Genomic DNA, 27,923 nt, shown 5'->3' on the forward strand with positions numbered 1-27,923 from the left:
TTCGGTACAATATCGAGCTATAATGAAGCATTTCAGTTCAATAGGGTAAGGTAGCCATCAAAAACAATTGTTTCTGCTGAATCTGTGCCGAGAGAAGGCAGAACACCATTTCTATGTTCATATCAGAAAGCACAAGTTTTTTGAGCAAATTGTACTAAAATAACGGCATAAACAATAAGGGTGATAAGACATATTCAGAAATGATCCTAATGATTTTTTAGCAATTTTTAGTCAAATTCCAGCCTTTGGGGGAGATTCCAAATGCCAAATTTAACAGCAGAATATTCCCACCGGTAACTCCACTGTTTCTAAGCACAACACTCCTACTCCCATCCATGAATTAAACCCAAAAGCAGATGATATGAAATATGGAAAATTTTCATCAATTTTCAATCAAAGTAAACCACATCCTGCTATGAACTAATCTCCTTTGATCAAAATTCAAGCCAATTATTCAACACAACACATTTAAACTGCTGCTGTGAAAAATTAAAAGGAGAGGGGAAGAAGGGCAAAAGGAGGCAAGGGCAAGGTGGACATCAGACAGTGTTTTTGGCTTTACCATCTGTATTACAGGAGAGGAGATAGAGTCTGGCCAAAGCTTAACCACTGTATTTTAAGGCCTAGGCAAAGGCTCCTACTCCACACTACATTCATACCACAAATACAGACTCATCAGGGACTTGGCAGATTGAGGGAAGACTCCCTACATCTGAGTTTTAGAAATACTTTTCTAGACAAGTACCCTCAATCTAATACCTTAATTCAGCACAAGGATCATTAAACTGGCAATGCTGTTGTTGTCCCTACGGATCACTTGCTAACACTTACTTAGGTCTGAGTAGCTCCAAGAACACACATCTATCCCATCATTTCCTTTCAAAACAAACTCTTCAAGTCCAAAGAACTGTACCACCCTGCATCATTAAGACGGTTGTGTGAGGAGTGCATAAGTCAGTTAAAAATGAAACTGCACCCACGGTTACTTTGGTATCTCTTTAACTAAAAATAATTCCTTAAATTTCCATGCGATCAGAAACAGGAATTCCTGGAAAATATATTTCAAATGGCGGACAGTACCTTACAAGAGGAATCATAGAATCACAGAACAGTTTGGGTTGGAAGGGACCTTAAAGATCATCTAGTTCCAACCCCGCTGCCATGGGAGGAGAGGAGTGAATCTGTCAGCCACCTGAAAATAACAGAGGTCAAACAACTGCTACCGAACTGAGGCTACAAAAATTAATTTGACCCCAACTTCTTAAAGAATGTAACAACTTTATGCTACCTAAAATGAAATCATTTCACTCTGTGCTAATACTTTCCCACAGGTGCATTTCCTTCAAAAGTTAAATTCAAATGCACACGGTTTATATATGACGTGAGCAGCCAGAGCTTTTACAGAACAGGTGGTCAGTTTGTGATTCGCAGATGGGTGACAAGACAAAAGTTGTAGAAATATTTTCCATTTAAAACAAACTGAAAAATAAAACCCAAGCCATCCTGTACGCCAACAAAAGTACTTCTTGAGTCCTGTGGAAAATACTGATTATCCTGCTAAATGGTCAGCTAGAAAAAACAAGGAGAAGAAAGTAGTTTTTTGACTTGTTCCATTTAATTCTTTTGTCCTGTAAGTCTGATGCAACTGCTCCATTTCCTCTACAACCTAGAAAAATTCAGATTATTTTTTCAATCTGTCTCTAGCAAAGCTTCCTTACACCAGCCGTGCAGTCTTTTCACTGCAGCCCATGTCCAGCATTATATGGAGGATGAAGTGAATAAAGTTGTTACCTGTGCATTTACGGTCCGTGTCTTCCTTCTTTGACCCACTGATCGTTAACTTGCAGTTGAAGTTTTCCTCCCAGTACTCTGCAAACCACACATTCCTTCTGTTGTTCTCCAGGGTGCGGGAGGTAAAATAGGCATCGAACCCTGGAGAAGGAGACAGGTAGAAAGCTGAAGCCTAGTTCGTGTTGCACAGGAAGTACTGCAGCATGAAAAACAAATACTCTGTTTATGCCTTCTTCAATACCCAGCACGCATTCACACCTCCATCCATATATGATGACAGTGGAAAGACATTGCATTTTTTATCTATTCAGCTACATTTTCCAAGTAAATTACACTGTTACTAAATGTGAGGCATAAAGCTATGTAAAATATAGGTAAAACAGAGATTAATGTTAAAAAAAAAATTATATGCAAAACCCATGGATTAGATATACACCAGTAAGGAATGAAAGTATATTTTAAGTAATTGCCCCTAATTTCCTTTCACAAACGTACAGATAATCTTAGAGAGCAAAACTTCTAAGGGCTAACTGTGAATCACCATGATTTACTAGAGGCTTGGATTAGACATCCTGAAGTGTGGGGGTGGGTTCCTTCCTTAGACCTGTGAGATTCAGTTTATTACTGAAGCCATGTATCTCCAAAGAGCCTGCAGTGCTGCAAGAGTAAAAATTACATACAATTCCAGTATTAAAATAGCAGGAAAAAATGATATTTTTTTAATAGCTGAGTTGAAGTTCAGTAAAGACATCTGAAGCCCCCGAGTCATCTTTTTCTCAAGACACATAGTCTTCTGTGTTCACTGAAAGAAACCACGTAACTATTAAATAGCTGTGTAGCAGACTAGCTTGTGGCTTCCATACAGTTTTTAACCACATTCTATCACTCTGTAGGATTTCACCAGCTTACCAGAAACATACCTTGCCCTGGCTTGCTTTATGATTTTGCAGAAACCTATACCACTATACATATATATATATACACACACACACATATACATGTGTGTGTATACACATATGCACGTGTGCATATATGTGTGTATATATACGTATGTACACATGTACATATAACAATTAAAGAAAAGATATATATATAAAGGCTTACAAACCAGAATGACAAAACAGAATTAAAACTGAATTACAAAATCATACAGTTTATTAAATTCTGATAACAAATTAGACCTTCCACATTGTAGAGATTTTCTCTATCAAATTTTCAAATTCTGTAGTTTAAAAGTGAGACAAATACCCTTTAACAGCTCAGACAATACCCCTCCAGAAATCACGCTGATTTTAATGGATTTTTCTCACAATGCAATACAGAGCTCTGAAAGCAAATACTTAATTTCCCAATAAGCAAAAGTAACTTTAGACCACAAAGAACATGACATTACTAAGCACCCTGCACAGTGCTGCTTCACTTTGCTGTGTTGAAGCACTCCTCTCTGTTATTCTCTTTCAAAGCTGAGATAACACCTTAGAGACTAAGGAAATCTTTGTGCATACAAATAATTGCAACTCAATAGACAGATAACCCAAGTACCAGTATGATGGCAGAAATCTGACCTTTGTTATGACTAAAGCTCCCAGAGAGCAGTGTGACATCAGGGCCCATCCTAGCTGGGGTGCCTTCTCTTCAGTGCGTCCTCAGGAGCACAAGAGCAGGGACGAGGGGAGATCACTGCCCTCCCACAACATTTTTGTTTTATCCATCCCAGAATACTACAGAATTTCCTCAGCAAACGAAAGACTTGCATGAGGACAAAATATTAACGCGTGTGTATCTGCTCGTATGCAAAGTCTTTTGTCTTCTTTTTTCCTGTGTTTCCTTTTTGTAGCGGACAGAAGCTGTATGCTCCTGTCTGTTCGCAAGGAAGAGCACATGGAGTGAGATGGTCAAGTATTCTTGGCACATAACATGGAAAGGTTTATCACCTCTGCACCAGCTAAAAAAACAGGCAACCATTGTTCCATCCCTTTAGCCAAGTTACAGACTCCTGGCAGGTGAAATCTCTGCCTAGTTCTACAGGCCTTCCCAAATCTGAGAGTTCCTGTGAAGTAAAAGTCCATGCCCATTTTCTTCAGAGAGTTATATCAGTCTTAGAACAAGCATATTCCAATAGTAGGATATTCACCAGTATTAGTAGCACCGAGAAATTTTCCGAAGTCCTTCTAGTTATCTGTCTTCAGCCTGCAATGAGCAGCATCAGAACCTTTGCTCATAGAAACAGTTATAGTCAGTATTATATACATAACATTCCAGAACTGCAATTCCAGTTCAAGTTCAATTACAAAAAAGTTTTTCATTTTACTAAGAAGGCTGTTGAGATATTCAAACTATGCAAATCTAAAACCTGGATAAAGCAGATCAGTCATAAAGAGGACTTGAAAAACACTGAGAAGCTCAGAAGTAAATTGTCTGGCATTCAAAAAGTGCAAATCCATTGAAGATGCAAATCTCAGGATATCTATTTTTTCCCTTTGCTTGGCTTTACAGCTTGTACTAGCATTGCAAAAGAGGGTGGAAGCACAGAAGCAGCAAGCTCATAGATACTAATCCATCTCTCTTTATTGCATGATCACATGGTTCCTTTTGATTTTGCAGTTAGAAATCAGAGTAAATACATATCCCATTGAAAGAGAGAAAAAAGTTCCTTGCACCATAGCCAACAATTTCTCTCATTGAAAAAGGTGGGTAAATTGACTCAATCTGGCACTTCACACAACAAAATTGAGTCAGAAGAAAAACATATGGCTTAGTTAAATTAGCATAGCGATCTATCCATTATGGGATTAAAATAGACAGCATGTAAACAGATGTTTTCAAAAAAGAAAGAAGATTAGGAGTGGGGTTAATCTGTCGCTTTGTATTAGATTTGTGCACTATTGACCCAACTATTATAGATAGTTTTCTAATTCTCACTCTACTGTTCATGACTCAGATCCGGAGCCCACTGCTCGTAAGACACAACGTACATCATCTCCAAAAATGTTACTAGAAAAATAAATATTAGGGTCTTCCAGAAACAGGTTGAAAACAATTTTAAACTTTACCTGCAGCCTCAATAGAAAATACGTGTGTCTCTTCTGCAACGAATATACCAGTGTGCTTCAGAATTATGACAAACCCTAAGCAACAAAACATGCAACTGAACACCATTGGTGCCTAGCTGGTAGCCAGCAGCTGATGGGCTGCGATCAAATCATGGAAACCTGCAAGCAAACCACCAAAATGGGATAGGAGAAAACCTCAGTCAACTCCATGTACTCACTATAGCTTGTCCAGCCCTTAACATGGATTTTGCAGCTTGAAATGAAAACTTTCCAGAATAGAACTCTATGAAGTTGCAGGAAAAGAGACAATCTGTGACTCCAGAGACCACTGATCCTTTCCTGCTGTATTTATGCCAGGACTCAGCCTTGGTTTTCCACTTTTTAGGGAAATAATTTGATAAAACTCTCCTGCCACAGCTGGATTCTACTTAAATAATGACAAATTGGTGACTTACAAATATTTCTGTGCACAGTCTCTAGGAAGGACAGCACAATTTTAGAACTTATGAGCTGAAATTTCCTAAGGAAAATATTTGTGTGGATAATCAGAATAAAATTAAGAAAACACTCTTAGATTTTACCTACATACAAGATAAACCTATAAATGTACGTGCATTAGTTTTACTCATAATTAAAAGAGCATTTCAAAGGGAATATACAGTCGTAAGCGTGCAATATATGTAAGGATCAGAAAGAGAAACAGTATACCTTACCAATGTGCCAAACTAACTGACCTCTAGGAAAAGTTCTGTATAACTTAATAAGACAAAAATCAATGTCCTGATAAAATGGTAATAGAATTCCATAAGAATTACTATAAGCCTTTACAGATTTCATAACAAGTAATAATGTTCTCATTGATTATTTTTTTAACAATCCCTCTGCATTCTCAAGAAGGAATACAGATGCCTATTAAAAAGTGTATGTTTTTTATCATTGTTTTCTACGGACCAAGACAAGCAAGCGACTGACTGACAAAGGAACAGAGTTAAGTAGCAGGCTAAATTTCTGTTAATTCTTTACTGTGTGTAAGTAATGTGCATCCACTCGCTGTTTCTGGCTGCATCGCAGATCGTAGGACTACTGCTCCCACACAGACAAAATCATGGAGAAGACCTCTAGAAGGCATCACCTACGTGAACTGACCTCCTATCCAACATACTTAGGACATGAAGAGTCCTCCACAGCCAGGACCAAGTGGAACGAGACCTACATTTCTCCATAGAAGCAAAGCCACAAGTGTGCTTAAAGGCACCATTTTTTAATTGATAAATATTTACAATTTTTACACAAAGCACTGGCATGTGTGCATGGCTGCGGTATGAAACACCACTGAATAAGACCTAAAATATTTCATACCATCAGGCGCAAACCTGTGCACCTCTGTTGAATGAAGTGAACTGTGCCAGATGACAGTGCATGAGATTTTCATCCAATTTAAAAGTTAGTAAAGAATGGTCAGTGGAATCCATTGCTCCTAAACTGGTTTGTTTTGGGGTTTTCCTCCCTCCCCCTTTTTTTCCCCCTATATTATTCCTGAGAATGCTGCCAGAGAGGTTATGATTCTCTGAAACACATTGGCTGAACTGAAAACGCTTGTTGCCCCAAATATTCAATTCTCAGCAAATCCTGATCTTCTGCTAGTGTTATTGCTATCACGCAAACAACTCTGTCAGTGGACTTGAATTAAACATTAGGAAACCCATGATGAGTTTCACGATTTAAATTCCTATTAAAGAACAGTTTGCAAAGTAGTTTCATATCTATATTATTGTATTTTAAATGCTAATTTTAATGCTATGATGAATCTACGCAAAGATTAGTGCCATGGAAATATTGTGAGCTAATGCATAAAGATTTATGTCACATGAGTTTATTTAACAGCCCTGACTACAGCAATTCTTTAACTGTGCCAAGATCCTTCCAAGTCATCGGCACAACCGAAACAACCACAAGCACCTTCTTAGGAGGATAGTGATGCAAACCATCATGAAGCACAGAGATGGGCAAAAGGTTTACAAGCCCCTGGGCAGCAGTGTGTGGTGGATGAGCAGCTCCTTTCCTTCACTTGTTCCAGTGTTGATCACACCTGACAAAAATCGTGGTTACACGCTGCAAAATACAGTGTGTCACCTTTGCAAGTTGGTGTAAAGTGAAGAAACTCCTGAAGTGATGAGGATAAACATTAGCAACATTAGGTGACTTTTCACCAGGCTCAGACTGATCCATAATTAACTCTTAGAAAAAGCCAATGCTTGCAGTGGTCTCAAAAACATACAACATACACACTCTGTTTTATTTTACTATTCAGGACCATTTCTAGGCTACACACGTACCACAAAGTTGTCCTGCAAACACAAGCATTCCTATCTATGTCAGTGGGTTTGAATCAGAGGAACTTTTTAAACACATCTAATTTTAGATTCTTTTTTTAATTAATATGAATTATAATCATTGAAGTCGAAATACGGGCAAACGTGCTCTCTATAATAATGACAGACTTGAGCACGTGCTTAAACTTAATCTTTTTGAACTGAAGACATTAAGACAACTTAAATGCATAGTGCTAAACGTAGGAGCTTTGGCTCTGGGGACTCGGGGAATTAGATGACCCAACCAAAAAAGCTGGATACTTAAATGTAAAAGTAGGAATAATCACTTTTTACTCTTGTACGTGGCCAAGTACTATGCGTCTGTGACAAGATTTAGCGATTTCCCAATGCTGCCTCTATATCATACTTAAGAAAATTACTTTTTTCAGCAAGTACCTCTAAGAGATACAGATAGTTATTTTATGAGATTTTACAAATTAAAATAAATCTCTTATCACTTTACATCACTGTGATTTGATTAAATCATTATTCTTACACATAGAGAGATGATACTGCCTAATGGGTTCATTTATTTTCCACCCCAAGATTAATATATAAATTAAATACATAGCAATGAAACAGACTTCAAAAAAAAAGGGGAAAAAGTATGGGGAAAATTATGGGAAAAGGAATCAATTCCAGGCACTACAGAAGGCTAGTGAAGTCCATCCAGGAGAGAGGAGGGACAAGTGTCATTTGGCTGTGATGTCACCAAAACCCAAGCACTTTTGATTGTTTCCCTGCTTTACTCAGCAGGATACTCACAGTGCCAGCCTAAGGACCTCCTTGATCAGGGGACGAGTTATCAGCAGTACTTAAGTGGTTTAAGTTAGAAATTACTGGGAGGAGATGGCTGTGTCTCATCTCCAGCCTGCTGGAGTCAGGCTCTTCATGTCAAATTTCATCTGGGCATTTTACTCTGCGCCATTTACGGCCAGTCATCTGGATGGCAATGCCAGCACAGCATCCATCCCTGCCTCAGGAAACATTCACAGCACTCCAGCCTCTCCCTCTGATCTCAGAAATCCCTCTGGGTCCTCCCAAACCAAGGCAGCACTAAGGAAGAAAGATGCCACAGCGCCACACAGCCAGGACCATTTAGAAGAGTGGCTCGATTCTCAACCACAAAGCAAGGCTTGCCGACTTGTGGTTGCTTATTACACCCAACCCCCAACCCAAATGATTTATTCCTAACATTAATCTTGCATCTCTCCATCCATTTGATGTTATGTGTTGCCCATTTTCTGCCTGAAAGCATAACACTCAGCTTCTTTGGCAGGGATGGCCGAGGGAATTATACGTGCTTTGGAGGATAAACCAAGCTCTAAGACTAATGATGTGGTTTTCCATGGTCAGCTGCATTACAGAGGGAAAAAGGCAGGTTCGCAGAGGCGTTTATCACTGGGAAGGTGTCAGGCACACATCAGCAAGGAAAGGACTGGTTGCAGACGAGAAAGGCTACTGTAGAGAAAGGCAAAACAAGAGGAGTCCCCGACGAAAAGAAAGAGATTAAAACAAAGAATCTAATGCTGAACTGGCCCCAGTGAAGCCATCAGCAGCCAAGTGAAGTTTCCAGTATCCGAGGAGGTGAATTGCAGGCAGGTGGCCTGTGAAAAGATCCACGATGATAATTTGCTACTGACATGAATGAACCAGACGTTTTTTAAGAGACTTCCATCACTTCTTTTTTTACCAAATCACTAGCACACACTGAAGCAACTATTTCATGTGTCAGCAGCGAATTGGAGGACTGTGTGGATATTTAATAAGAAAAATATTTAAGCCTAATTAAAACACAAAGTTGTTGACCTACTGCATTTCTCATGTGCCTAAAGTGTTTTCATTCTAAGCCCATGTGCCTTGTGAGCAAATACAACATAGTGATTCAATTTCATATGAGTAAGGATTTTATCAGTTTATGATATTTTTATTCTCTATTTTGTCTGAAGTATATCCATACTAATGATTGTTAGCTATACAAATTTCATTTACCAAGCTAGCAAATCATCATCTACTATGATTACTGATGCCATATGAACAGAAAGCAGCTACACAAATAGTTTTCTGATCTTCCTAGTATTCAAGAATAAATAATTTATTGACTTTAAATCTGGAATGAAAGAATTAGGTGATAAGATCAATTTTAAGAGAGCTAGTCTTTCAGATTTTATTATGTTGCTCACACCATATAATAGTGTTATGGAGCTGTTTAGATTTTCTACAGATATTTTCTTGACCTTCTTACTCAATTAAAGGTCATAATAGTAAGTGATTTTATTAAATTCCTTCATGCTATAAAAATGCTTTGTAGTTGTTTTGTTTTTTAAGAGTTGCCGATTGTTAGAGTGAAAAGGGTATTTTAGTTGATGGCACATTTGAATTTTTATATACATGATAATGCACGTACAAAGAAAATTCAGCTTGCCATACTTAGGGTAAATCTAGGAATTTAAGCTACAAAACTTCTACTATGAAAATAATGTATTGGCCAAGTATCATTGTTATTACTTTTATAAAATTACACAGCTTCAACGGCAATGAGATCATGACCTAGGTGGTGTCTATCCAGTGCTGTAATAGAAAGGTAAATATAGAAGTATATTATTATCTATTATTCTACATTTTGTTGGCCTCAGGCATTCTTACTTTCACAGAGCTTCCACTTACATCAATATAAACAGTAGAAAACCCTACATTGATTTCTCCGATTTGTAATTTTTATTGCCATACCAGTTAGAGACCTCAGCCAGGGATGAGATCTTCCTTTTGCAGCAGGACCTGGACATACACAACAAGGAGCTCATCCCCATCCCCAGTTTCCTTGCTGTCGTGGTTTTCTGGATGGCATCAGGATCATCCTCTTACCCGAGCAGAAGGCTGATATTCTAACCCACGGGAATCCACTGTTTTCTTTAAGAACAACAGAAGGTCCAAATCCATACCCGACAGCATTGAGAGAGTTGTTAAGGGGCAGGAGAGGCAGAAAGCTTGCGCTCCTCTTCCCCGAAACAACTGCAAATTTCTTAACACATTTTCAGCCACAGAAGGACTTTCTAGGTTGACATGGTTATAAGTCACCCAGGTTGCTTAATGCCTATGGTGTTCTTCTTTCATCTGAATACTCCACTTATTCAAATGGCTCCTGCTGCTGGAATGGATAATTTTTATCAATTGCAATATGCAGAGTCCCAGCCATGGGAGAAACACTGCTCACATCAGTCTACTCTTGCAAGTGAGGGTCTGTATCTGCTTTAAAGATTATCACCAGAATCAGGCCAAACAGAACAGATTTAAATATACTTCCAGAAGCAGAATGGTCTCTTCCAGTAATTCATCCTTTCCTGCTGCCCAGTTATTGAAAATAGGCTATTTGTCTTGCCAGAACCTTATCCATGAAGAAGTCATTTTCCTTATAGCTAAAGATGAGCAAAAAGCTTTTTCTTTTAATACTTATCACAAGGCAACTTAGTTAATAGCAAGCTTTCCCTCTCACTTCCATACTCAGTCTTCTTGAAATCATCCATTGCTTTCTGAAAAATAGATCAGCTTCTGCATTAATCTCATCTGGCAGCAGTAAAACTCAAGCAGACTTAAACACTGTCACTAAGGCATAAAGCAAAGCAGTGGCGAGTCAGGCACACAGGTCAGGATGCAGACCACTCTTTCCTATTAATAATACCCCCAAATTCTGAGCTGTTATTTCAGTTTTTCATTTGCAATTAACTACTTAATTAAAACCCTTCGTATGCACTGTTGTCTTCTTCCCATCAGTTTTCTGAGTTCTTCCTTCCCACACTTTTTAACTAACAGGAGAAGCTGCTCCACAGATGGCCTGTCTCACTTTAATAATGCAGAGCAGTAAAATCAGAGAGATACAGAAGGTCTAAATGCAGAATATGAGAGTGGTTTTCTTCCCTTTGATAGCAGCAGCAGACAAAATGCACATTGCGTACCCTTAGAGGCATTTAAACTCAAGTTATCTGCTTGCATAATTTAAAACGAGGTTAAAAATACAGAAATACCTCTGCATTGCAATGCTGCAACCCCTAAGCATGTTTAACAGATTAAAATTAATAAAAAAAAATAAAAAAAGAAAATCAATCAACACACATAAGGAATACACCAAAATAAACTAAATGGAAGGTCAGAGCTGTCTAGAGAGGAGATGTTGCGTTCACTGCTTGGCAGTGCAGTAGAGGACAGCGGAGGGTAAGCGCTGCAGTCTCCCCAGAGCACCCTGACAGCCTGGAAGATCGCACCCCGCACTACTGCTGTATACATGCTCTAATTCGGTAGATGAGACAAGAACTAACAACGATGCTAAACAAAAGGTAACTTTTCATCCTCCTGTGACACACAACATAAATTCTGAGCCATAAAGTTAGGCAGTGGTCAATATGCCCCCCCCGCCCCCAGCTGTGCCATTCCAGCACAAGTACTTAAAATCAACTTGCAAAAAAACCAAATCAATGCTTGGTTGCATAGTTATATCCTCCCTGCAAACAAAACTTGAAAGGAAATCAAAGCCCATCCTCCTCCTGCCTGTGGTGGGAGAGGGAGAGTAAGGTTAGATGTGTACCGATGAAGGCTGAGACGTACCTGGCTTCTGCCTTGCAGGAGGGGAGCCCACGGGGCTGTTCCTTCCCCCATCACGCACATGGGCAGCCGCAGCCCAAGCCCCAGGCTGCAGAATTACTGGGTTTCAACTGTTATTTCCCTATACTGCATTCCATTCCTTCAACATACAGAGTTAATTTTCTTTCTTTCTCTGTATATATTTGCGTGTGCCTCGCAAAATGTTACCATGTCAACAGGAATAATTACAGCACGTGTAAATATATTTGTGTATCCTAAAATTTATATGCATGCTCACAGACCCGTGCTCACACACGCACACCCTCAAATCAGACATTGAGAGCTGCAACATTTTTTACTGCTGACACCTTAACACTGGCTAGGTGAAAGCAACACTGCTCTTTCAGAATGCTATTTAATGTGATGCTTCTCTTCTATGGAACCTTCGTTTAAATAGTACACATGGCAGACTCTCAGAAGCCTGAGCTCCGAGCTGCAGTCAGGTGGAGCCAATACATAAACCGGCACCACAGAGGCCATTCATGCATAGCGCCAGGGAAGCTGATATAATTGGCTATGCACAGCAAAGTCATGCCTCAGTTTGAACTGCTATATATGCTACCCATCTTATTTTCAAATACCCCTTGAGATAATATCCCTAAGAAAACTGAGAACTCCATTGCGTTCTTCCCTTTCTTTAAGAAAATATGTCTTTAAAAAAATGTCATCCTTTATTTTTTTGACAACTGACTACTTGATTATAAGGGGGATTTTAGTGCCAGCCAGCCAGAGTATGCTAGGATGCAAGACAGAGCAATATTATTTCTGTTCTCTCCTTCCCTTTCTACAGTCTTGGCTGAAGCTGCTAATACAAAGGTTCTGCTTCCACTCCAGCTATGAGCATTAATCACATCAAACCACAAGGTGCTATCCAGAATGAATGCTCAGACTCATATTTGAAGAGACAGACAACGATAGTGGGGATGACTTCTGAGGCTGGCGAATATGGTACAGTCATTTGGGCTGGCCCAAAGGCCATGGAGTCCTGCACAGGAATACCTGCATCACACCAAGCACTTGTCACTGAAATACTCTGCAGATATTAGGGAAAGCAAAAGAGCTTTCAAATTTGATTTAAATATTTTAGGAGCAAAAAAAGCTCTAGGCACCCATTCCTCACGCTCTCATGACTTCTATTAATTTTTTTCTCCATTCAACAGGGCGACTCCATCCCCAGGTTCAGCATCTGCTTTGGGATCCCAGCCAGCATTAAGGACCACAAAGCAAGTGCCCTTGCTCAGTTCCTGATTCAGCTCCTCTCCTCATTTTAATGTGTTTCTGACTGCACCCAAGAAGACAGGAGGCTGCAATGAAAGCACTTGAGGAGATCTGTGCCTCATCCCCAACAAAGAGTACACAAATCTTCTGAGAAGACAAATATCTAACAACATCTCCCCTGGCTGTAGCAGTGAGACAATCTCACACACCTCAGTGCCCCAGTGCCAAGCACCAGCCAGGGCAGAGCTGCTGGAAACGAGGCAGCCAGAGCAGGCAACTGGCAGAGATACTTCCAAACCTGTCACGTTGAGGGGACCTCTGTCTAACTTATTTCTACTAAGGTATCTCTGAGAGTCTAAACATAAGGAAACTTTTAAACAGCTCTCAAGTTGCAAGATAATTTGTATTCCCTTCTCTCTATACCAACACATTAACCAAATACATTATTTCCATAATGAGGAGATGAACATCTGTGTGGCTTCCCAAAATTTTCAAGTGGCAATACTCGAGGCAAGTATTCTGTCTTTGGGGATTGACACATCAGCATTTTAAATAATTGCCAAAGCTAAAAACAAAACTTAAATTCTAAGCAGATATTAAAGAAAGAGCTCAGGTATGATTTAGATTGATTTTTTTTTTTAATAAAGAACATCCATCTAATTCCACAGCAAAGGTTGTTGCAGTATTGTATTAAACTTTGCATTGACCACTTGTAAGTTGGCTGCTTAGTGAAAACAATATATGAGAAACAGGTATGAGAAACAGATGTCTGAAGCAGTATTATGTAACTGAAAATTACTATAAGACAGAGCCGGACCTCTGAAGTGCTCAGTTCACAGACCCCTGTGGCACAGCAGAGCAGTCCACAGCCTCTACGAGCCAGGTACCATCTTGCTAGGCAGAAAACCTGTGCCATCACCCAGGCGAAAGATGTGCTTCTAGTGAACCTGATTTCATTTCTGCCTAGCTCTTGTCCAATAAAACCAATAGACTTCCGGGGAAAACAAACAAACCAACCAAAACAACACAAACAAACCAAAACAACACAAACAAACAAAACAACCCAAATTTTGCAAAGAGACTATTTCACTACTTAATCACTGACTTACACGATTGTTTATGGCACCCAGAAAGTCTCAGAGGCAGTTTCCAGGCACAGACAATATACATTCGTGAGCGCCCATGGTTTGTGGGAAGGGGGCAGCAGCCACTCCCCTGATTTAATTTCCCTTTAACCCAATGCCTCAGCTGAGCATCGCCACTGATAATAATACACAAAAATATCTTCAACAGATTTCTTTCCACAATGCCTCAATCATTTTCGTGTTGTCCTCAAACCCTTTGTGCACCAGCCAGCTGTAACCATCACAGAACCATAAGCATCACAAACCAAGCGACAAAGCCAGAGAATAAACAGATTCTTTCTAGAAAATATCTTTAGCAACTAAGCCAATGTGGCAGCTTCAGCACACCTACCTTGAAGAACAGAAGGGATGCCAATAACTTCCAGATGTCATTAGCAACTCCTTCCATTAAATACAAAAATATTTTTTCTTTGAAAACTTATGCTATTTGAAGCAGTAATTAAACTGAGAAACACAGACTAAACTTGAAAAACGAAGATTAAAATTATTCCATCATTACAAGGGTAATTGAAGGCTACTTTAAAAAGGTTAACCACTGTAAGTAGAAAAGAAAAGAAGAGAAAAGAAAAGAAGAGAAGAGAAGAGAAGAGAAGAGAAGAGAAGAGAAGAGAAGAGAAGAGAAGAGAAGAGAAAAGAAGAGAAAAGAAGAGAAAAGAAGAGAAAAGAAAAGAAAAGAAAAGAAAAGAAAAGAAAAGAAAAGAAAAGAAAAGAAAAGAAAAGAAAAGAAAAGAAAAGATTACTTTCACTTCAGAAATACCTGAATTCAGTGGGAGCTTCCTGCATCACAGGTATTCACACAGACAGCATACAGGAAGAAAGCCAAGAACTTCTTCAGTGCAGAGAAGCAAAGATGCTGATACCCTTCCTACTCATGGAAAATCTATTGAGGCCTGGGCACTCCAGGTGGCTTTTATCAGTGGAATAGAAAAACACTGACTCTAATTAGGCTTAATCATTATTCACAAGCAATTACACCATTCTCTTTTCAGTAGTAATAATCAATTTGAGGCCACTCACTTGCTTTATTCTCCATTCTTACAAATTCTAACACAACTATTTTTTGCAAGGTGGGATAGATCAGGATCACACACAGCATGTTATTGCTGAACCATAAGCAGATCTGAGAGAGCCATATGAGAGGGGGATTTTGGTTTTCTTTTCTCTTTTTTTCCTCTATTTTTATATATTGGATTAGTAAAAACCTTTACTTTCCCTGGCTTTTTTTATCAATAACTTGTATGATTAATCACATTAATTGTGTCTAATTAATTAAAAGGGAGGAAGGACTGCAGCTTGATAGCAGGTGTAGCTCTTGGCCCACAGAACTGTGCATATGTATGAATTGTAAATAGAGAAAAATGGCTTTTGACTCTTCAAGAAGCAGTCGCAGCTGCAGAGGAACAGCAGCACAGGGGTGCCTCAGCCAGAGCGGACACAGCACCTGGGCTTGGGCTGCGCCAGCAGTCCCTGTTCCCCCAATCCCCATCACTCAATGAAAATGGAAGTTTTCTAGCAGAGGAAATCACGATTAATTTGCCCCATCTCATGCAGTGCTCAGCGTACCTGGCAAGCCTTCCTCCCTGAGGGCAGCAGTGCAGGACTGTGCGGTGGGGGAGAGGTGCGCCAACACGCACAGTACACCTTTCAGCGAAGCAGACGGCAAACCAACACCACTGCCAAAGGAGTTCTCAGAGCTGCTGCTCTCTGGAGGCTGCACGAAGCAGAAGACTAGTAGGGAGCAGCAAAAAAAAAACAGAAGGCAAACAGCGATCAGCTGAAAACTCCTTGAAGGGGAATGGTGATCACTGGAGTCTCAGACATCGAGCCTGTGCTTTTTCTTTCTAGATCTTTTTCTTTCTTTCCCCTAATTTTGATAGTAGTTTGAGAGTGGTCAGAGGCAGTGTGACAATTTAACCAGTGGCTCTCCATCTTGTATGATGCCTTAGTAAGCAGCAGGTGTTTCCCATGACCACATTCATCATCACCTTTCAGCCCCAGACTCAGAAGCAGGACAGCAGACTGAGATGCAAACAGGAATACGCTGGTTGCATTACCACTGTGTTATCATGAGTAAGTGAATTCATTTCCAGTTGGGCCATGCCCTGTAATTGAAACAAAGACTGAACTACACTTTGAAGACATATTACTTTAAACTGCACAGAGGGATATTTTTATTTGCAAATACATAGCTGTTCACCAGCCCTCAAATATATTTTTACTATCAGACAAAAGGTTTGTATTATCTGTCCTAACCATAAGATTATTGATCTATTGACCCCTGCTTCAGTTTACTAAAGAACTAGCATATGTGATTACACTGAGGATTTTTTTCTACATTATTTTCCATTTCCTTTGGCCAATAGAGTGTTGTCATGCAGTCAGTTAACAAAGTGAAAACACATTCCCAAGCAGATCTGCAAGCCCAGCATGAGTAAACTGGGCACTTTAGCATTCATTGTATCATCTTTAAGAAAATTGTGCACTATTATGTGTATTATCTCCTAAACTATTACTTTCAAAAGCCTATAATCATTCAAGCATTAACAACACAAACTAAAGGGAAAAAACAATCAAAAACAAACAAGCAAACAAAAAATCTCCTTGTAATCTCCATCCGCTTCCTAAAATTAGCACATTTATTTTTGTGTCTCAACCTGTCTTATCCAGTGGAGCTCAGAATGGTTCAGAAACACCCAATTCACATGTGTTGCTATGCATGGAGCCCCAGTGGCACAGAAGCTGGAGCATGCAGAGATTTTTCCCGGGATGCTCCAGATCCCCGTGTTGAGAACTAGGATGGTAATCAATATCTACCCGTGGAAGAAAATACAGACACTAATAAACATACAAAACTTACAGTGCATACAATTTTAATGTATAATCTAGGGATACTAATTTGCTGCTTGCAAACAAGGATGCCAGGCTTGCATTTCACTCTAATAAAAGCCTGGGAATTTATTTTTGCTTTAGTTCCTGCAATTTGTTTTTCACATGAAAATACATGAAACACACATGGCAAAACAAATACTCTGCCGGTGTACTTCCTGTGAATTAGAAAAATCCCTTAATCTCTTAAAGCATAGCGTAAGAAATATCAGAAGAGATGCAAGTGTCATGCAGAAAGGAGTGGGGAGTCCTTCCTTCTTCCTCGCCATCTCCAGAGAAGCAGCCCCAGACCTGGATCCTGCCATGCTGACAGACAGGGTATAATGCTTCGGGAACACCTCACCACCTACCCTCCCTAATTCCCTTCTGATTCTTTGTTTCAGCAATGAAACCACTCATGTTCTCAACTCAGTACTGTAACACCCTCTCAGCGCTCTGCATCAGCTGGGTTGAGTTAAGGAGGTAAACACAACAGCAGTGCTGTGCTTGGCACGGTATCAGTGCCGGTACTGCTCTAAGGGAGTGGGAGAAAGTGGCAAAATCTTTTCTTGACTTCTGTCTCTACGCCTAAACAGAATTCCAAACTAAAACATGATTTTTTATATAATTCTCATTGAGCCAGCTCTGTGTGAGTGATCCAGAAGGGGCTCACTCACACAGGGTCTGATGAGGTCCCCGGAGCTTCACCATTCCCTAGAACCTAGAAATCCTGCCAATTTTACTAACAAACAGAAAATGAATTCCTATCAACAAATGAGGCTTGAAACTCTGCACAGAAGCAAAGACTAACAGAACTAGAAAACACTCAGATTTCCTAATGAGAGGGGGTTGTACAGTAAATCATCATCTGCCTTTTTCATACACTAGCTATACGCTAGCCACGTGTTGCTGAACACCTCTCACAAGGATGGAAAGTTTGGTTGCCAACCCAAGCTGCCCTTGGTTTTGCTGCCTTGCAAAAATGCTGGAAAGCAGCATATGGCTGTCTGTTGTGTGGAGGAAGAAATGCTCCCCTGTGAAGCTGCTCTAATCACGGATACCTATTAATGCCTTCTGTGTAGAGCAAACCTGCAGAGGAAGGCTTGGAGCTTCCTACCAGACCACATGCAGATCAGGAGCTGGCACACAAAGATAGCAGGCTTTCTAAAAATAAAATTATTCCTTTCTCGATGGAAATGCTCTGCCCAAATGCATCCTACAAACAGCTCAGTCAACTTCAGTGTTAGAACATGGAGAAGAAAATTGTTCAGAAGATGCAATTCAGGATATTCCAAAGCAAAGACCACTGATCAATTATCAACAGCTAAACATTGTTCTGTGAATTATCTTTTCTTACAGCATCCATCATCCTAGTTTGTATGTGTGTACACACGTATCCCTCTCAAAACAACCACCCACACAATCTCCAGTGTCCTGAAATAACAGTTAAATATGAACACCAAAGGGAAAATGCCAACATAAGCCCTGGGAGCAATACACAAGATACAGAAATACAGAGAGAGACGTGCTGGCTCAAACTAACAGCTGGCTCAAACCAGAGCAGTACCTCGATTTTGAGCAAGGCAGTTGTAGGTTGGGCAACCAGTTTATTTCATTTCAAGGGGCCAAAGAGAAAGCTCCCTAAATGTGTCTTTTACAACGATACTTTATGGTCCCATTTGAACTTTCTAGCTAATTTCTTTGCCATGAAACAGCAACGGCATTTGAAAAAGTACTGGTTTAAACCTCAGCTGACATAAAACCGTGTTTTGCACTGAGCAGTGGCAGGTAACTCCTTCAAATTGGCTAAGAAAGCCCAAGAGAACTCCAATAACTGAATATCACAAAACAGCCAGATGCGTAGCAAGATACTACACTGAAATGATGCAGAAGTTTACCTTTTGAGTTGCAAGAATATGTGTTTTTTCCCCTCATAGTAGCTCAGGTTCAGGGTGCTGTGGGCACTGCAGCAGCACAGAGATTACAGCTGAGACTGTATTTGTCAGTGACGCTTACAGGGAATCACACAAAAGAAAATAAGCCAGAGGCTTCAATGCCTTTGTTTAAAAGAAAACTACAAATTTAACATTAATTTGAAACTTTACAAAAATTCTGTTTCTTAACTTTTCTATATCTGCATATTAAAAAATAATGCTACCCTTAAGCTACTGTCTATTTGGACTTACTAAAGCTCTCCCCAAAGCCTTTGCTTCAATCCTTTAAAGTTAAGCACTGCATTGCTACAGCAATGCCACTGTGAATGTACAATTTCTGCCTACAGTCAGGGAACAGACCCCGTTTGCCTGAATCTCCGGCATTACCATATCCATCAATGTCAGGAGACTAAGCATCACCGTGCAGCAGTACTTAAGCCAACATTTAATCACACTACACTTTTAATCATGAAGCTTCAAAAAGGCAGCACAAGAAAGGGCGTATCAGACAAGTGAGGCGTGCTGCCTGCTCACTAAGCACCCCAGCTAAAGCACGCTCACTTCGGCAGTGCTCAGCCCAGTCCAGAGCCCGACTTGTTGCACACGTCTGTCTGTCTGTCTGTCCTTCCACGCTGCACTCTTCTAGTGTGAGTCCATATAGACACAGGGAAGAGGCAATGAGATTCAGCACTAAGCCAGGAAGGATCAAAGCTAATCTTAACTCCCAGAGTGACTTTTCAACAGGATGGAATCAATATGCAATAAACCTTTCATGGCTGCAAGTGTGTCCTGGATTCCCAGCTAACTGCAGTATTAGTTTAAATTCAATTAATGGCTTCATCAGCACTGGAAAAGATATCTTCCCAACAAGTCTGTGCGTAGAATGACTTTAAATACTATGTGATTGATATAGAAAAACAAAATGGTAAATTCTTCTTTCCCTTGGGCAGCTCACGGGTTTTCTATAAGGAATAGGAAGTGCCATTTGAAACCACTTTTTTGACAAAATGTACGAGATGAAATAACAAACCTATCTTAACGGACGGCACATTTCTGTATTTACTTTCTTAAGAACATGAGCACAAAACACTCTTAGCATTTTAATGCCAAAGCTGCTAAAGACAATTTGCTCATGGGGAAAAAAATGCAGATTAATGTTTATATATATTGACCTTTGAGCAAACTTGGCTTGTCAGAGATAATGTCCAAACCAGAGTCACTCTGTCCAACTACTGACACAAAATAGTCTCGAAGCGTATTTCCTGATTGTTTCGGGCACAATTACAGTATCTAAACCCCCAGAAACGTGGGGTGTGCCCACTCTCAGATGATGGAGCCCAGTGGGCAGCGGAGGGAAGGGAAGATTGCTGCCCTGGACTCACTGCACGTGAACAGCTAACCTCGTGGTGCCAAGGAAGAACAAATTCACTGAATCAAATAAAGTATATAAAATAAAACAGGTCAGATTGGAGGTGGTGAGGAGATGAGAGGAAAATTCGCAGGAGGTAATGGGAAGAATGAGTAAATTCCAGGAGTGATGGTCCATGCTGCTTCTCTTACGCCTTTTCCCTTACGATGGGTGTCTCCTCACGCTTTTGGCATCCATGGGCTCTGCTATAGTAAGGCTGCAAAGATCCCTCTGCTGTGCTCGCAGCAGGACAGGCGTGGAAGTCTCACAGCCTGGAATGAACCAAACCCCCTGAGCCAGATCTTTCCATCTCACTTACTCTCTTAAAAGCACAAGCTTGCCCCCCGGGGACACAGGGAAAAAGCTTGAGAACAACAGAGCACTGTAAAAAAACTCTGAACCAGGCTGTAAACAAAAAAAGAAAATAAAAAATTGATTATTTTACAAACATTTTTATGAGAGATAAGACTGTTCTGTTCAGGAAGAAGGTGGGTAAGTGTTGCACAATGTATATCTTTCCCAGAGAGACATCCTAGAGTAAATGCAGCCGTATCTAGACATGGCATGCTAGTATTTATTAATGTTGGGTAAAATTCAATACTGTTTCTAATACAGAGGAAAATGAACCTTGAACCCTTTGTTTTGCCAGACTGGAACTGTGAAAGTAAACTATGTGAGAGCCACTAAATAGTGAGATATAATTTTGTTTTAATTTTTTCTTCAATCACTACTCTGGGTTTTGTTCATTGTTTTTTTCTGGGCATAATGCTGCCTGAAGAAAAAGGGAAGCAAATCAGTTCTTGTTGGAAATAAAAACAAAAGATTAAAAACATGATTAACCGTCTCTTGGAAGACAAACAACTGAAAAAATCAAGGTCAGTTCTGTTGGTTTACATCATTTGCAATGCTTCTATTTTTTCAAACAGCTACATACCTCCTTACTTCCTTCTTCTGAATTTGAGCCGTCCTTTAACCTCATAGCTGGGAGCTTCACAAGACTGCAAATCTCATCACATCCACAGCTTTCTGGAATTGCATCATTAATCTTAAATCTTGTTGAATCTCATTGTTTAGTTGCATCAAATTCTGATCTCAGACCATAAAGGATTTTTTTTTCACTATTAGCAAAGCATTCTGCCAGACTTTCAAAATAATTAACATTGTATACCTGTAACTATTAGCCTCTGTATTTCTCTTACGGCTGTTCCTCTCCTTGGTTTCATTTCACTGTGAGGTGGTGTCCATGAAAACAGATCACATGTAAGTAAGAATGATAAGGAAGATTATTTTGAAAGAAAAAAAGTTAGAGAAAGAACCGAATATTTGAAGTCAGTATCACCGAATATACTAAGTCAGTAGTGTAGATGCTAACAACATGAGCCACAATATAAAAGCCCAGTTCAAAAATTTTTGCACAGAAAAGAGGCATAGGAACAACAGAAAGCAAGAGGTACGTATATAGTTGTTCATCTTCTTTACAGTTGAGGTTAAGAGGAAAGCAATTTCTAAGATATCTCTGAATAGAGAGACATTTTCAGTTCATGGAAATTATATATATTTATGTTTGAAACTTTGTAAGACCTACTGGAGGCATTTGGACTCCTTAAAAATATGTCTGTAGGTGGAAGTGACTGAAGTGGCTTAGACCTTAAGAAAAAATGGGAAATAAAAGAACAAAAATGGGAAAGATCATTCTGAAACACAAGACTGCCTGTCTGACCTCATTCCTCAGACTTGAGTATCTTCTGGATATGCATTGTCTAACAGCTTTCCATATTGAATTCAGCAAGTATGGCACAAAAGTGCTCCAAAAGGATTGGGCCTTTCCATTCCTCATGCCACAGATAATATCACTGGCAGAAAAATCTGCTTTTCCTCCAGGGAAAGGATTTAGGAACTTGAAATCCTGAATCAGCCTGCTAGGGAGAACTAATTGATGTCTGGACCAGTAGTATTATCATCTTTAATCACAGGGTCACCCGGCTAACTCTTACCTACCTCTATACGGTGTAATAAAGAGACCTACCCCAGGCAGTTAAAACGTATAATTAGATTTGGGTGTAGTAGTGGTAACAAGAGGAGGAAGTGCTCTGAAGTTTATTAAATCTACTGAAAGAAGAAGAGGCAAAATGGAAGTGGGATACTTAAAGGTCAGTTTGTGATTAAAGAGGTTAGTGTGAAAGAAGTACATTTCCATCTACAAAGAAATAGGGTTGCTGTTCATTGCAGCCATCATCTGTGGAAGCCTGCAGATGGAATGATGGTCCAATCCACAGGAACCTAAGGGAGTGTTTCCATATTTTGTCTCTTGCTGGTCTAGATGGTCTACAATACTTCCGGGACTTCATAAAATCATGCAATAAATGAACAACTTTCTTTTAGACTACTACAGCTTAAGAAAAAGGAAAGCACATATAGTAACTTGCTAGTCTGAAGGCAAGAGGCTCAGTTGAACTGCAAGAGCAAAACACTGAAGTTTCAACTTTCTTTTAGTTTTCCACTGTGCTTCCATTTTCCCTCTGACACCTGAAATTTTGTTATACTTGCCTCAACACTTTCCATTTTCACCATGATCCTGCTCACATCACTGCTCCATAATAGCCTGCTTTTGCTTGCCTGAAGCCTTTCTGTAGCTCACACTTGCTCCTCTTAGCAGCATTTCACCCTTCCTGTGATTAGCAGGACACTCTTTCTGTTCTTCAACACCGAATTGACATGGGAATCTCCCCCATGTGCAAATGCTCATCTTTCTGCTCAAGTGAAAGAAGTACAGGTTTCTGGGGAACAAAGCAGCATTAGGAAAAATCCCATCAAATGCGTTTTGAAGGAAGACTTACTGTGGATTTTTTTTCTCTTGTGTTGCTGTTTTAACAAATGTCAAATGCATGCAGAACAACAGATGTTCATCATTCCTATATTACTGTAAAATGAATATTATAATAATTATGCTACTACATCCCATTCAAGATTTAATTAGAAAATGTATCTTTTGTGTTGTTTAAACTGTTTAATTTTTCTCATCTTCCAGCACTAACACTTGCTCTGTGGTTACGTTACACCTCTTCACAAAAACTTTACAAGAATATACTCTGAGCAATAAAGCATTTGACTGCTAATCATTACACACGTAAGCACAAGCACTTGGAGTTCTGCAAAGCAGATCACTTTGTTCCTCTAAGCATATGCTGAGTTTCAAGTGTGCGTTGATATTTTAGTAATCTCCTCAAAGTGTGAGGACACACCATCACAACCCTTTTTTGGAAGAGGTCAAAGCAACAATAACCAGACTACAATATTCTGCTGCCGTATCTGTTCTAAAAATATAAACGTTCTGGTTGTTTTACCCTGAAAACTTCGCAAGACTTTCAACTTGGTTAATACTTGGTTAAGTTGGCTCTGCAATTTGTTCCAAACACAAGTTTTCATGAATGATTACTATTTAAGTGTGCACTTCTTCTGGCTCACTGTCTACCGCAATTATTCAAATAAGATGCAACTTTATCCTTTCAGCATAAGTACATCAAAAACAATTGGGCTCTATTAAGACTGACTTAAGACGAATGAATTCAGTTCATGTAATAATTTCCTAAATCACTTCAAGGGAGTACAGCAAAGAAAATTTTGTCCTAAGAGTGACATCAAGACAAACAGTGGTGTATCCGGGGCCTGATTCTGCGTGAAAACGAGTACTTTAGACTTTCTGCTGTGATATTCCCATGGTTACCAAAATAAGAACTTCGCATGGCATATATATACATAGGTTTAAATACACCAACACACTATATTTCACATCTGTGTTTTGAATTGAAAAGTCATAACCAGGGGATAAGTATTATTTGAAGAATGTCTTTTTCTGTGTAATGACTCTTTCATTTTATGACTTATGTGACCGGTAACTTTACAGACACCAAAAATTATATAACCCAAAGGGTACCACATATACTTCAACCTGCAGACACATTAATTTTCAATGCAATTTAACATTTCCTGGCTTATTAGCCAAACATTTTTCCCCAAAATCTGAGAAGAGGGTAGCAGCATCACATAGTTCAGGTTAAGGCACGGGAGATGCAGTGCTCTCTGTTTCCAATGAAGTTTGTTAGGAGACTTTTTTGAACAGAGCTAATTACCAGAGTGATAAAAGGAAAGGGAAAAAAAAAATGTTCTTAAGTAGTAAAGTAAGGATAACCCCCTCATTCATGATGACTGAAAAAGTTCTCATGAAATCAAATCCAGTGAGAAGAAAGCTGATGCTTAACTATTGCCTTGACTTGGAGCCCATGAGCCGCAGGGGCAGGCGGCAGCACTGCTGCACACCACTGCACGGAAAGGAGACTGCTTGGCTGGAATACTGCTCAAGACAGGGTCCTTCAGGGCAAATTGAGTTCCATTCTGCTACTTTAGATTTTTTTCCATCAATTTATAGGGACAATCAAGGCTTCTTATCTCATTTATTTTATATACTCATCAGAAGAAATGCATTACTAAATTTTAAGAACATGTCCATTGCTGGATGATAAAAGAATGAATTTTAAATGTCTGTTTCCAGTTCTCCTGGATTCACAGCCAAATGAAATTCCTACAAGAACAGAAAGAAAAAGAAAACAATGTACAGCAGTCTAAATGCAAGTGAGGCAGACAATACGTATAGGTAACAGCCTCACTAAGCAAAGAAATGTTAATACCTAGGGATTACTTCTGTAAACAAAGATTTCAGTGCATGTTTTTCTTAGTGCACAAAATGGAATCAGTCAGAAAAGGGAAATGTTCAGTTTTGGAAAACTGCTTCAGGAGAATGGGAATTTTCTCTGTCCTCTTAAACATCCCTTTACTCTTCCTCCCAACAGGACTAAGCAGATGGCAGATACAGATGGCAATTAGGGATGGATGAATGGGACTGAAAAAGGTAAGAACCAGCCTGAACCTTTCTGAGACGTCACAGAGCAGCCAGAAAACATTTACTATTGACAGCGCAATTGCTATTCTGATATACTTCGGTCTGCCTTTCACACCAAGTCCAGTACCTACTTCTGGCTGTGTTTTTCCCTTTCAGGAAAGGAACATGCAACTCATGGACCTCAAAACATTTACCTACTCTATGGCACCTGCTCTTGAAGAATGAAAACTATTATATTACCAAGGCAAAATGTAATTTAAGCATCACAAACAAGTAATCATGCAATCTACACGATGACAAGTGCAAAATGCAAGCAGACAATTTTTTGACAATAGTCTAATATAGTCAGTGAATATGAAGATATTTGTAGGCTAAATAGATTTTTTTTTTTTTGCAGACACACTAAATATGCTGGTATTTGTAACCGTTATTTAACCATCATTATTTCTATACTTGAACCCTTCTAATCCATTATTGTCGCTCCCTTATTGTGTCCAAAGCAAACATAATAGTTCCTATTACGCACAATATATTTAATGTGTAATATAGAAGGATAATATATTAGAACAAACAAACTTGGGAAGATTTTAGTTCTGTGTACTGTTGGTAGACTTTTTGTTTCTGTGTCAGAAACCCTCAGGGAAGGATACAAACAGTATGAAAAGATATTAAAATAGCCTGGTTTTCAGAAACAACCACTTCATTGTCTATCAACTTTACGCATTTATGGAGCAGTAACATGCAAAAATGCCTCCAGGGTTTAAAAAACTGTGAAAGAATGAAGCATATTATATACCTGAGAAGAATAACTAATAAGGTGTAGACACAGTAGAAATGAATCCAAATATTTGGTTTTCCTGTGAGTGAAGGCATCAGAGCCTATTTTAACGTGGGCAACATATTCAACGACTCTTTGGAGACCCTGCCCAACACAAAGCCATGTGCCAGCTGAGGAGTTTGTGTTCTTCACTCAATGTCTCCCTTATAAAGAACTTCTCTTTTCATATTACAGAGAACATAGACTCTTATTAGCAAACTTGGTTTGCTCAGAGGAAGCCATTTAGATAGTTAAGCATCTATACAGACAAGAGAAATAACAAAATGAGGAAAGATCATACAACAAATACTTCAGAAAAAAAGAGAAACATCGAGAAGTGTAGGGAGTATTAAAGAGAGTCCCCACATTTTTATGTAGGCATGCATAAGTATACATATTTGTGAAGCACACAAGCAATAGTATAAATCAATACCGTGTTTGATCTGAATGAAACAGAAATTAGGTAAGTTTAAATTGAAACTGTTGCTTTAAAAATAAAGTTTTATTTATTCAGCAGAAAACTTACCCGCTGCTTAAGAGATGATACATAAAGTGCAAAAGATTTTTTTCTCCCTACTTATATACATGATATGTTGAGATGGTTTTGGTTTACTTTATTTTGTGATAAAGGCCCTGTCATATTACCACAAGCTCTGAAATTGTGCTTCTAATAAATAACTGCTGGAAGCTTCTTACCTATGGAAATAAAATATATTTTTAAGCAAGAAACACGGGCTTTTAAGGAAATCTCAGGATATGAAGACTTATTCAATATACTTTATACTCTTTGTATCATACCATGTCTGTATACGTTTATTCACAAAACATACAAGGAAGAAATATGGACAATCAGTTTTATAGCACCAGCATTTCAGGAAACGAAAGAGAGAGTCAAGCAGAAGGGAGCTCTTACCCTCTATGGTCGCTCGCTTGGGCAGGATGGTGATAGCTCCCTCAGCGACATCCTCTTGCTGAAGTAATGGGCTCACCTTAGAGCCCCACGTGTCCGAGCCCACCCATAAGAAGTGACCAACTTGATCCGCCCTCTTAGCAGCTGCAAGGATTTGCCTGAGGAGAAGAACATTTTGTTCACAAATTAATTTCATTTAAACATATAATTGCTGGGGAAAAAATGACATGTTGCAACTGCAGAATGAAGAGAAATACCATATTCCTGTAACCACTCTAGTTCAGGAATTTCACTACACGCTATATCCCAATTCATGCAGCACGGATTGACCCTTTCTTTTAATTAACTCTGTATCTCAAAACTAAAATCCTGATTCCGTTAAAACTTAAAAGTTTTGCCATTGACTTTACTGAAACTTTATCCTAACTTCTCTCTGTCTCGTTTTGGAGGACTGGGTCTGTCAGTAATTGACAATGACATCAAAAATTTAAGCTAATTTAAAATTCTGGAGACAGAATATAGAACACGGGCAAGAGAGAAATGAGAGTCACACTTTTAAAATACTCTATATTATTTTATGAGCAAGTGATATGTGGTTAAACCTTGTGCACCCAAGCCATTTTATTACTAGTAACCCCTACTTGCCATAAAATAGACTCCGAATTAATGAATAATATGTAGTACTGTGAGCTTGGAAAGAGAGATATCTTCTTAATGCCTCTTTGAGAGGGAAGGTCAGGCCTGCCTTCCAATACATGAGTAACCCTATGGCAGGAAAAGCTTCCAAACCTTGATGAACATTCCCATCCCTCCACTACAGCAATGCACAATCAAGGGCAACATGCGAGTCAGGGTAGCAAAAGCAGCACCTCTGTGCC

At 39.3% G+C, this 27,923-nt stretch overlaps 1 protein-coding gene across 3 annotated transcripts in view; it reads right to left on the reverse strand.

Annotated features, from left to right (window-relative positions):
* The window catches only part of GRM7 (glutamate metabotropic receptor 7), a 303,115-nt gene that overhangs the window by 117,356 nt on the left and 157,836 nt on the right, over nt 1-27,923 (reverse strand). For all 3 annotated transcript variants that reach the window (XM_054076665.1, XM_009565813.2, XM_054076664.1), the window contains exons 4-5: nt 27,049-27,203; nt 1,792-1,932 (exon numbers count right to left, since the gene is read on the reverse strand). In XM_054076665.1, coding sequence (XP_053932640.1) covers nt 1,792-1,932; nt 27,049-27,203 — 296 coding nt within the window. The remainder of the gene's footprint in view (nt 1-1,791; nt 1,933-27,048; nt 27,204-27,923) is intronic.

The sequence above is a fragment of the Cuculus canorus genome, chromosome 11, assembly GCF_017976375.1.
Source record: "Cuculus canorus isolate bCucCan1 chromosome 11, bCucCan1.pri, whole genome shotgun sequence".
In the NCBI taxonomy this organism is placed as follows: domain Eukaryota; kingdom Metazoa; phylum Chordata; class Aves; order Cuculiformes; family Cuculidae; genus Cuculus; species Cuculus canorus.